Source organism: Ceratina calcarata, unplaced genomic scaffold, assembly GCF_001652005.2.
Source record: "Ceratina calcarata isolate Rehan_Ccalc_2016 unplaced genomic scaffold, ASM165200v1 scaffold422.2, whole genome shotgun sequence".
NCBI lineage: Eukaryota > Metazoa > Arthropoda > Insecta > Hymenoptera > Apidae > Ceratina > Ceratina calcarata.
This window is the reverse complement of record NW_017165837.1, coordinates 1,190,849-1,203,368: the sequence shown is the minus strand read 5'-3', so window position 1 is coordinate 1,203,368 and position 12,520 is coordinate 1,190,849. Positions and strand designations below refer to the sequence as shown.

At 40.8% G+C, this 12,520-nt stretch overlaps 1 protein-coding gene across 4 annotated transcripts in view; it reads left to right on the top strand.

Moving 5' to 3' along the window:
* The window catches only part of mub (poly(rC)-binding protein mub), a 164,812-nt gene that overhangs the window by 137,371 nt on the left and 14,921 nt on the right, over nucleotides 1–12,520 (top strand). For 3 of the 4 annotated variants that reach the window (XM_018027349.2, XM_018027350.2, XM_026814990.1), the window contains 3 exons: nucleotides 285–381; nucleotides 639–918; nucleotides 4,935–7,117. In XM_018027349.2, coding sequence (XP_017882838.1) covers nucleotides 285–381; nucleotides 639–918; nucleotides 4,935–5,313 — 756 coding nt within the window. In that variant the 3' untranslated portion in view covers nucleotides 5,314–7,117. Of the gene's footprint in view, nucleotides 1–284; nucleotides 382–638; nucleotides 919–4,934; nucleotides 7,118–12,520 lie in introns of those variants that run through there. The other variant, XM_018027351.2, reaches the window with a different exon arrangement.

Below are 12,520 nucleotides of genomic sequence, written 5' to 3'. Positions count from 1 at the left end.
AGGATGATGTGCATTGACGTTTTAGTTTGTTTTTTATTTTATTCCTTTCGTTAATCGGTTATCATTTGTTTACCGGTTAGTCTTGTAATTTTAATTTTGTCTTGATCGACGATCCTCGAATGTGAGACGTGCGAGGAAGCAGGCAGATTGACACTTTAATTTTTAGATATATTTTATCGGTGTCTTCGTATATACCCTTCGAAAAGCACTTCTCAAAAACGAATCCCCGTAATCGGCGACACTTTTTTTTGTTGAGCGTTGGATTTTGTTCGTCGTTGTTACAGATGGGTAAGCTTGGTAGCAATCCATTGGCTGGACTCGCTGCTCTAGGCCTCGGGGGTCTTGCCACACCTGCCAATACAGGCGGATTAAATCCAGCAGGTATTCAAACGATCTTCTCGCAATTGAACTATTCTGTGCACATAAAATTTACGATTCAAATAAGTGTTCTGCAATCCATGATTTAGTCAATGTTTTACGATTCTTGCATAAATTATCAAAATACACCGATATGTTATTCGATATCGATATCTTTTATTAGTCACGTGTAAATAAATCAGTTTCAAATACTTTGCACAAAATTGCGGAATTGAAACCGTAAGAAAGACTCAAAAGCGTGAATAATCTTTGCTGGGTAGCATTAGCGGCACTCGCTGGTAGCCAGCTGCGCACTAGCAACACGAACAGGCAACAACCGGCGGCGAACAATCAGACGCACGAGATGACCGTGCCGAACGAGCTGATCGGCTGTATCATCGGCAAGGGTGGCACCAAGATCGCCGAGATCCGTCAGATCTCCGGCGCGATGATCAGAATCAGCAACTGCGAGGAGAGGGAAGGCGGAGCCACGGATCGTACGATCACTATTACCGGAAACCCGGACGCTGTGGCATTGGCACAGTATCTCATCAGTATGAGGTGAGTACCGTGACACCGGAGTTCGTCGTCGCTCCGGTTTGTCCATTATAATCGCAAGAGAAACAGTGATTCGAGAGGAACGTTGGAGGTTCTTATGATCAACGTATTACATTTTGAACAGATCACTTGATTTCTTCAATGACAAAAGATACTCATGAAAGTATCGTATTTTATATTTTTATACAACAAATCCTTGGCACTAACGAAGATGAAGTCAAAGGAAGGGAAATTGTTTCATAGATAATCGTTCAACGTTCCTCCGATTCGATTCGTTTTCTGTCTACTCGAGAAAATATTTAAATAATTCTTCCATTGTCCCCGTCGAACTCGTCCCGGCTACGTTTTGATAGATCACGACACATCACCGCCACCGACCCCCTCAAGAAAAGACCCACCTGCCCTATAATAACTTTTTGGTTTGTTCCCCAATTTGGAATCCGACCGATGAATAATCGTTGGACCGATTGTATACATGTGACCGATGTCCAATTATTTTATATTTATCCCCCCGCCGATGACGGAGAATAGCGCTCCACTTTCACCACCGGTCGACGAACCCTAATGATTCGCCTGTTCTTTTTCTTTGTGTTTTATTCGTTCCTCCTGTAATCGACCTTTCTTAGCCTTCTGGTGCGTTGATGGTGAGACTATTAGGGAATAGTCTGATCGCCGTCATCGCGAACATCTCCCATCATGTTTGTTGTTGTTACTGTTGCATCTGGCAGCGACGCGCTGGTTACAATGACTCCACTGAGATTCCCTTAGTTAGATAGTTACTTTTTTTTTCTTTCATTAAATTCACCTCACAAAGTGACGTTGTACTTACTGTTAAATCTTGGCACGCGACTTTCATGCAAAATGTGTGTACACGAATACTGCTCTAAAGTTTGGAACACCGTTCGCTCGGCTCCTTCGAAACGTACGTTGCTCTGCTAGTTTCTATTCAACCCAGAATGCAATTTTATCACTACAGCTTAGTATCTCCAGTAGAACAATCGTTTAAGTCAAGCCCCCGAATTTTTGAGCAGTAGAACGGATACTCTTTCAAAACTAACGACAGACAGGGCTCTATTTATAAGTTCCGTAATTAACGAGGAACGAGGAAGGTATGTCATTTTTCCGGCGCGTCGACGCCAGAAAAGTATCACGAAAGAGGTGGTGGTGCGGCAACGAGAATTTTTTCTCCCTTCGGAAGCTGTTGCACAGTCGGAAAAGAGAAGGCGATCCCTCGCAGTGTGTTTAGGTTTGTGAACCGCCACCTCGGTCTCTCTAGCGATACAGGTGTGATGTTTTCGTAGCGAAGTAAGGTTACATAGCCGGAGAAGACGCCGCGGCATCTGCGAAAGGGATCAGCGTCTGCGTTGCGGAGTCGCCGGAAGACACCTTCGTCTACCACGACGGGAAGAGGATGTTCTTAATCCTTTGTTTCCAGGTCCTGCTTTCCAGGTCCAGTACCCTGAGTATCCTGCAGACACATCTCCGCTCAACATCTGTTTCCCATTTGTCGCTGGCTGTCCTTTCAAGCAAAAAAAAAAAGATTTTTTAAAAAGAGATATTTATATACAATCACGATGACATATATGACACCAATAATCAAATGATTCTAGCGATATGTTCTTCCGTTAATGTTGACGATTTAATCCCGATGCGTCCCACAAAATGCGATTATATATCATCACAGCTCCCTTTTAACCAACTCCGATTGCATATATCCTCTTTTTTAGTATCAGAATTTTTTTTTCAATCAGATTCCCTTTTGGCGACAGCTCTAATAATTTCTGTTACTACCGCAATTAATACGACGCTTGATATAACTTTCTTACGTAGCTTAATTCAAATCGGTTTTAATCAGAATATTGAGTTACCACTATGAGGATCGCTTTCGATATTGCTTTCGCCAAAAGTATCACGCAGTCGCATCTTTCGTATTTTATTTTTTACGTATCCCTCGCTGCTGATCATTATAGAAACAGTGAACGTCCACGGATGCCGATCTGTTTTGTCTCTCCCCGATTCACTATTTATATAATATAATGACAACGTGCTATGGGACTAATACATTTTACTATTTTTTATGGCAACATTCTTGTATGCCGATAATCGAAAAAAAAAACGGATGCATACTAACGTAGTCGCTGACGAGATTCGAGATAATTAAAACGCGTCCGATAGCGCGTGTTCGAAATTTTTTTTTTTTTTTCTAAAAAAAAAAGAAAACCTCTAAAAACGAGCGGATTACCAATCCTCTTGTCTCCCCCTCCTCGAGATAGCACGAGATTACCAACGATCAGTTATTATATTTAGCCGCCCCCGAACGCAATCCACTTCACACTCGGTTTCTTCCCAGTTGTTACGAGATTGTAACCTGTATTATATTTTACATTCCAGATTGTCACTTGTTATATTATATACGTATATATTTTATACTAGTGCATTTGAGAATAGCGACACGATAAGTTCTTTCACGCTGATCGTGTCATTATCCCGTTTAATTACTTCTACTTTGGTAATATACCTGTTCGCCGAACTTGACCGTCACGATTATTACGTATATCGTGTTATATCATCCCCCCGAACGTACATATCTCCCGCGGCCCAAGATCTGCACTCTGCCGCGACCAATTCTGCTTCCCGTCCGCGCCGTGATGTACGAGCCAATTATCGCGGCGAGCGATTTGCTAAATCAGCGAACACGATAGACGCTATCGGAGTTTCCGGTAATACTCGTGGAGGCAGAGTGCAAGTGCTGAGCCCCAGTTTAGTTTGACTTCCGCTTTTCAGTGACTCGCAGAGCCATTCTACGTGCCGTCCAAAGTATCCGCGACACGATACGCTTTGACTAAACGAAAATAAATGCGAAAACGTTCTAAGTCCTTTTTAATAATTTATAACGAGTTTCTCTATCGCGTGTAACGGATTATGGCTCTGCTACGCCAAAAAAATGGACAGTGCATATTCGTAATTATTACAATTTTGAAAGCTTCGATAAGAGCTATAATTATTTATTGTCGCAACGAATATGCGTTCATTTTGATGGCGAAAAGACTCCTCGCAGCGCGTCCTCCGCGTCGGGACGCCGTCCCATTGACCGTCGAAGTACCATTGCACGAAGCGTGGCTGACTGTCTCGTTTTAAAGTAAACGAAACAGACAGGCTCCGATGGCCGGTCCAGGTCACCTCGAGGCACCGACGGAACGGTGTCCCGACGCCGGAAAAGCTCCCCCGACCACAGCCACCCACGAACAACCACGTAGCCGGTGTACGTGAGAGTATCACGCTCCATAGAACATACCTGTGGCATAACTCTCTCTGCGAAGCCTGTTGAAAACCTTTTGCGACTCAGACCTTTTTTTCTCTATTTTTTTTTCACCCGACATGTGTATCACACTCAACGACCACCCACGATCATCGTCACGCTCTATCGAGATCTGTCCTCTCTGTTTAATCGATATAACAACTTACTCACTTCGCTGTATCTACCCCGAAACACGTGTTTTATTTCTTTTTCTCTCTCTCTGTTATTTATGTGTACATCTCTGAAACGCTTCTTTTCGTTTCTGTTAGGCATTGGAAAAAGCTCGCATGGGAAATGCATACAAAACACGAGTAATCACATATTTCCTTTAATCTAGCTTTATTTGACGAAGTAATTCGTTTGGATATCGCTCCAGGTTTTTAAGCCTTTGAAATCTTTTTTCTGATTTCATTGCTCGATATCTATCTCCTATGGCCAATCGTAAAATTAAAAGTTTGTTTTATGAAGATTTGAAATGTATGACGATCTCTGCGTCGAGTAAAGTTAGCTTGATTACTTGGATTCTGTAGTAAACATTCGAGCTTTTTCCTTTCTCTCTGTTCATTTATCAAAACACTAAAAGAAAGACACTGACACCCTTATACGAAACCGCCCCGACGCGCATAACACCGCGACACATACAATTTATACAATACATACTGTTTTTTACGAGAGAAACGTTCCCACCCTCACCTTTTTACATTTTGTGTCTTTTCCCCAGTGTTGAACTGCAGAAAGCTAACCTAGAGGCCCAAAATACCCAAACCCCTGGCAGCGGTACCACTCCCGGGGCATCCGGGGCCAGTGCTTCTCCCTCTACCACCACTACCACTGCCTCTCCCTTGGCCAGCGCCATTCCCTTGGCTCAGCTGCTAAGCAAGCCAGGCGCCTTGAACGCCCTATCTAGCCTGACCGCCCTCGGCGGACTCACGGAATTGCTAGGTGGTGCCGCAGGCGCGGCTGCATCCGCGCTTCCGGTCCAGACAACCGGCGTGCACCGCTCGCACAAGTTCACGCCGAGGCTACGTAGCCCGGGCGCGCCTGGGCCCACCGACAGTGGAAAATTCAAATCAGAGCGCACCAAGTACAACCCGTACTGAGCCACCGACGATGGGACACAGCCAACGGAGAGACGCGACAGGGAGATCATTATTATTATTATTACACGTACACGCATTAATAATCATGAACGTCACTATCGACACCGCCGCGATCATAACGCGAGCGCGAATCAGCGCGCGATTCGCGTTGGAGAAATGTGCGTACGGACGCCAGGGTAGCGCGAGTCCGGCCTCGAGGCTTGGCCAAGGATCGAACCCACTCGCGGGATCACGTACGTTACCGCAAAACTCCGTTTATTGCAATTAATCAGTTGGAATAATTCTCATCAGGCATGCGTTTCTTTTATCACCCAACTTTTTACATTGCTTATTTTTGTCTGCTCAAATACGAACTTTGTTTACTTGCTTTTCTCGATCGAGTGGTATTTGATTAAGTATTTTTTTGTAGTATCTTTATCGATTTATAGTAACAGTTTACCTCGTTGTTGACTATGTATTTGAGACGATATTATTTTGTATCAGTAAACGGATAAACGGAGCTTTAGCTGTAATCGTTTTAAGCAGAGCTGGAAAGTTACTTGTATATATGACATGTATTCATATCAAGTAGGAGTTATGAAGTTTATATAGATCAATTTCAACATGAGAATCGCATTAAGAAATGTTACAGTATGTTTTGCAGATTATCGTTCCAGCTCTGCATCGTATTTTTTTGTCTGTCGATTTTTGATCATTTTCCGGGAGTCTAAGGAATATATTCGTGAAGAGACCGGAGTGTGATATACGATCCGACGCTAAGCTTCGGACCTTCACACTAAACAAGTGCGACGCGCCCTCCGAGTCGCACAATCTTTCGTTTTCCCCTTCGCCAGGACGCGATTTTACTCAATTTTTCTGGTAAGTCCTATTTCCTTTCATTTCGTAGATATTTCGTTTTTATGAAGTATGTAATGTTGATTTTCGAGAAACTATAGTATCGGTAGGATATCGCCATTATTCTTTGTAATGATGTTTCTCCTTGGTAATCGCGATTTGGAGGACGCGACTGCTTGTGCAACGTCGCGAGACAAGCCTTTTTTATATATATATATGTATACATATATATAATAATTGCGGTGAATTGTCGATTGATTAATGTTTGAGACAGAAAGAAAGATCTTCTTAATTAGCGTTTAGGGGATATTCCGATGTAATTTTTTCTTGTAGCTGTATAGCCGACCACTTTTTCAATTAATAATAGCGCACGAACGTGCGAGCGATTTTAATAAAACAGAGTTAAGCATTAAAAAGAAGCGAAGACAAAAGAAAAAATGTCTTAGAGACATCGCGTAATGGATTTATATATACTATTATTATGATTATTACAATTCCCTTTATTTTGTTCGTTTTCGATTATATCTTTATCTTTACACGAGAGTAGGAGTAAAAGTGATTCGAATCGAATGCGAGAGAGCGAGAGAGAGAATATATAAGGAGACGAGAATGGCGTGTTTAGTTATATATCGTGTCCGTAATCATGTAACCGTGCTTTAGAAACGACGCCGGACATTTCCTCCGGAAATAAAATAATGGTCAGCCGCGATCGTGTGTGCGAAAAAGAGGAAATTAAGAGAGGAGAGAATGAAAGGAAGAATAATCACAGTGAGCTTATAAGTACCTCGACGGCGACGGTTTCAATGAACATTATCGTCGTCGGTGAACGGTGAGACATTGTACTCGCTACGCGACGAGAGTAAAAACACACAAAGCGAAAGAGTACTCGTCGGTTTGCGATATAGTGATCGTCTTATTGTAACGATTATCATGGTAATTATACACGAAATAAAGCAGAACGTAATCATGATCACGGAGGAATTAATACGGGGTTCGATAGAGCGAAGGAAGTGCGAACGAGTTCTAGCGGATTCAGTTCAACTTACGATTAGCGTTTAAACTAACAATTTACAATTAGGATGTACACATACTTACAGAAACACCATATACTGAGGGTATAATAGACAGATAATCGTGTTTTTTTTTTCTCGACGAAATGAAAGTCGTTCGTAAATGTGTTCGTCGTAAACCGATTCTTCTCTTCACGATCGTCGGCGTACCGAGGATAAAGAGCTCGGAAGCGATCGTGTATTGATCGAAATCAACAATTGGAACTGATCAAATCGTTCGAAAATAAATAATCTTGAGATAAAGAAAAGGAGAAGAAAAGACTCGGCGGATGGACGTCGATTTTAAATGATGATCGGCTGCGTAGGAGCTCCCAGATCAATATTTGTGTGCTCAATTTCTAGTTTGTAGCAAGATGAGAGAAGAGGGAAGGGGGAGATATACCTTTGCATGGATCAATCAGGCATCGATTTATAATCGTCGGGTGGCAGATCACTCGCACACCGATTCTCGCCGTAGCGTCGTGATCACGAATCGCTTGGACCGATGCTTTCACATAAGCTTCGGACCTTCACACTAAACAAGTGCGACGCGCCCTCCGAGTCGCACAATCTTTCGTTTTCCCCTTCGCCAGGACGCGATTTTACTCAATTTTTCTGGTAAGTCCTATTTCCTTTCATTTCGTAGATATTTCGTTTTTATGAAGTATGTAATGTTGATTTTCGAGAAACTATAGTATCGGTAGGATATCGCCATTATTCTTTGTAATGATGTTTCTCCTTGGTAATCGCGATTTGGAGGACGCGACTGCTTGTGCAACGTCGCGAGACAAGCCTTTTTTATATATATATATGTATACATATATATAATAATTGCGGTGAATTGTCGATTGATTAATGTTTGAGACAGAAAGAAAGATCTTCTTAATTAGCGTTTAGGGGATATTCCGATGTAATTTTTTCTTGTAGCTGTATAGCCGACCACTTTTTCAATTAATAATAGCGCACGAACGTGCGAGCGATTTTAATAAAACAGAGTTAAGCATTAAAAAGAAGCGAAGACAAAAGAAAAAATGTCTTAGAGACATCGCGTAATGGATTTATATATACTATTATTATGATTATTACAATTCCCTTTATTTTGTTCGTTTTCGATTATATCTTTATCTTTACACGAGAGTAGGAGTAAAAGTGATTCGAATCGAATGCGAGAGAGCGAGAGAGAGAATATATAAGGAGACGAGAATGGCGTGTTTAGTTATATATCGTGTCCGTAATCATGTAACCGTGCTTTAGAAACGACGCCGGACATTTCCTCCGGAAATAAAATAATGGTCAGCCGCGATCGTGTGTGCGAAAAAGAGGAAATTAAGAGAGGAGAGAATGAAAGGAAGAATAATCACAGTGAGCTTATAAGTACCTCGACGGCGACGGTTTCAATGAACATTATCGTCGTCGGTGAACGGTGAGACATTGTACTCGCTACGCGACGAGAGTAAAAACACACAAAGCGAAAGAGTACTCGTCGGTTTGCGATATAGTGATCGTCTTATTGTAACGATTATCATGGTAATTATACACGAAATAAAGCAGAACGTAATCATGATCACGGAGGAATTAATACGGGGTTCGATAGAGCGAAGGAAGTGCGAACGAGTTCTAGCGGATTCAGTTCAACTTACGATTAGCGTTTAAACTAACAATTTACAATTAGGATGTACACATACTTACAGAAACACCATATACTGAGGGTATAATAGACAGATAATCGTGTTTTTTTTTTCTCGACGAAATGAAAGTCGTTCGTAAATGTGTTCGTCGTAAACCGATTCTTCTCTTCACGATCGTCGGCGTACCGAGGATAAAGAGCTCGGAAGCGATCGTGTATTGATCGAAATCAACAATTGGAACTGATCAAATCGTTCGAAAATAAATAATCTTGAGATAAAGAAAAGGAGAAGAAAAGACTCGGCGGATGGACGTCGATTTTAAATGATGATCGGCTGCGTAGGAGCTCCCAGATCAATATTTGTGTGCTCAATTTCTAGTTTGTAGCAAGATGAGAGAAGAGGGAAGGGGGAGATATACCTTTGCATGGATCAATCAGGCATCGATTTATAATCGTCGGGTGGCAGATCACTCGCACACCGATTCTCGCCGTAGCGTCGTGATCACGAATCGCTTGGACCGATGCTTTCACTGTTGAAAATCAATTAACCAATCCGAATTGCAAAGAAAAGTCAAATATTTCCGTTTCACATAGAAACGTATATAAAAATATTTAATTATTTTTCGTCTCGTTCATCCATAAATTATTTAAACCCTCGGCTAAACGGATTCGTGAACTCGAACGCGGAGATCGTATAGTAATAAACGATGACTTCATGATAATTATATTTCATATTCTGTACGCCGTATAGTCTCCGTCACCGTGCAGCCTCATAATAATAATAGTTTGGTTTCTCTCTTGGAGACAATAATGATTTCTCACGTTGGCTGCGATTTTCGTGAAAAATCGACGAAACAAAGATTCTACAAGTGAGAGAGATCGAGAGAAAGCTGTTGAACGCATGGCAGGAAGAATGAAAGGGGTAGACAACGTGAACGTGTGAATAACGATGACTTTATCTATATATGGATATTTCTTTTCGTTTCTCATCGTCAAAGGCGAGAACGGAGGTTGACGGCATATATCAAGATTCAAAGAGTATACACACACAGGATTTTGTAGGTAATGTTAGTCTTCAACTGTATATTGGTCTCTTATAAACGATGTCGCGAAGCTTGTGCGCTTAACAAGACATTAGCTACCCTGTATCTCACCTTGTTAAATAAAGCTAGGCGTGTTTAATATAAAAAATAAGACAAATATTAATTGTGGGGGACAAGTACTTTGACGAGTATTGAACACACACCGAGGAAACAGTGAACTGTCTTTCTTGAAACGAGGTCTCGCAACGCACACTTACACTTAAATTAGTCACAGATCAGAACAATAGTTCTTAGACGACGTAATGAAAAATACTTTTATCGAAACAATAATTATTTTTAATCTCACGAGGTATAATAAAATTCAAAGCTGTTTAATGTTCACTCATACTAGGAAGCTGTAGTGTTGACGTTGTTATTGATTGAACAATATTTACTTATGAGCATTACTTTTCGGAAGGGAGGAAAAGTATGACGTGTGTATAGTCAGTATGGCTGAAAATAAGCGGTAGCTCTTTCGTTACTTATACATTTCCATCGATCCAGCCACCCTAGAAGATACTAATTCTGTAGCACCTTGCGCGACCACGTTTCTCGTGTACTGTACTTTATTGTTTCTGTTACGTACATACCTTCTTCCGTGGAATCTGCGCCTCGGATCCGTGCCAAATCGAACGACACGGAACTCGAGAGATGAGAAAAAATCAGAAAAAAGATTCATACAGATAAAACAATGAATGTTAAATATTATCTAATGCCTTTGTAAAAAGTTTTAAATCAAGCATCGAAAAAAATTTCTGTTCCTATTGAAAAAGTGTTCAAGCTTTATCGATCCGAAAAAAAATTCTCTACGTTAGCAATAAAAGTCTCTCGATTTCCAAATTTCCTTTTTCGTTTCGGTTTGACCTCGATCCGCACTCGGAACGATCAAAGAGCGTAGCATCCGATAAAAATTATAGTGAACGACAAATCCTTTTTCTTTCTTTTTTTTTCAAAAAGAAAATTACAAGGAAAGACATGGCTGCGTGCCCTGTTCACACGCACATCGTTTTTTTCCATTTACTATTCATCGTTGCAATCGATGCAATTGCAACGCAATCCGCGAGTATCACGCAAATCTATGTATGGCAAACGTACCGGCACGCAGAGTGTACATGTATATACACATTGTTTTATGTGTACGTACGTGCATTTACATACTTTAAAAAAGAAAAAGTATCAAGAGAGTGGAGAGACTCGTACAGAGAGAGATGTAGAGAAAGAGGGAGAGAGAGAGAGAGAAGATGTATCCATCCAAACAACTTGACCCAGGCTCCTGCCCGTCTTTGGTAAGCACCATCCGCTCCTTTGTAGTCCCGTTAATCAATCGACATACTCTTCTCCCCATTTTTACGAACCGTTTTTTTTTTTGGCAATCGTTCGATCTTATTCTATTCGTTAAATTAATTTCACTTACAAATTGATTTTCTTTCCTTTCAATTCTTAATTCTTAGATTACCTGCTTTAATTTATTCCGTGTCTTCTTACTGTTTTCACTTGTTTAATTTTTTTTTAATATTGTGTATCTTACATTTTCTGTCAATTCTCACTTTTATCTAACGATCGCGGAGAAACGAGTTGCCAACCAGAACCGATTTTACCGAACAGATCATCCGAACCCCGCCGGGAATTATTTGCCCGTGAATGATCTGACGCTGCTGACTCGGTACACCCGTTCGGAGTTCTGTTTCAACATTTCCTGCGAAATCGTGCAATGAGATGTTGACGACGTTCCCATGATTTTTAAGTGATAGTTCGCGGGAGATGTTTGAACAGACTGCGCGTGGGGTGAAACCGAGAGCAACCTCGATGATCGAGGATCTTTTTCCGTAGATCCGCATGTTACCTCAAGAACGCGAAAGGTGACGAAGCGCGTTCATTGCTCGTTTTAAGAAATACATTCGTTTAAACTTTTTGAAAAATTATGATATTTCCTTAGCAGTATTATTCTTTCACTTAAAAGTAATTTTACTCAAATATTTGGATTCAATGTCTCGGAAGATCGTCAAATGCGTTTCGTAGAAAATTGTACAAAATATGAATTCATAATTTAACATCGTTCTAAATAAAAACTGAAGTAGTCTCTCTTTAAGAATAACAATCAACAAGTATATTCCAACTTCTTCCTCGTTAAATTTCCTTATACACACTGAAAAGCATGGAAACGAGCAAACTGGTGCGCTTTGTCGCCTTCGCTCGGCTCGCGAGTTCGAGCGTGAAGGGCCCGAGTTGTAGTGAACATGAATTCAGCTGAACTATTCTTCGCAGTTAACAAACTGCCTACAAGAATTAAAATGTGTTTTATATTCGCCTGTGCGCAGTTCGTACAAATTGGAACATGCTTTTAAAAACTGACTCCTGTTTCAAAGCGCGCATATGTACAACCAGGATGAAACACAGATTCCTATAAAACTGGTGTCAATCCTTAAAATTTGGATAGTTGGAACTNATTTATTCATTGTCAGTATTAGTCAGCATAATTAATTTTCGGATACTTTAATACTTAATTATTCGATAACAATTTATCATTATTAAATATGTCAGATATTTAGTTCTAACCAGTGTAACTTCAAGTATAGTTCAAAAGGAATTCACATTTACTGGAAACGTTGCCTCTT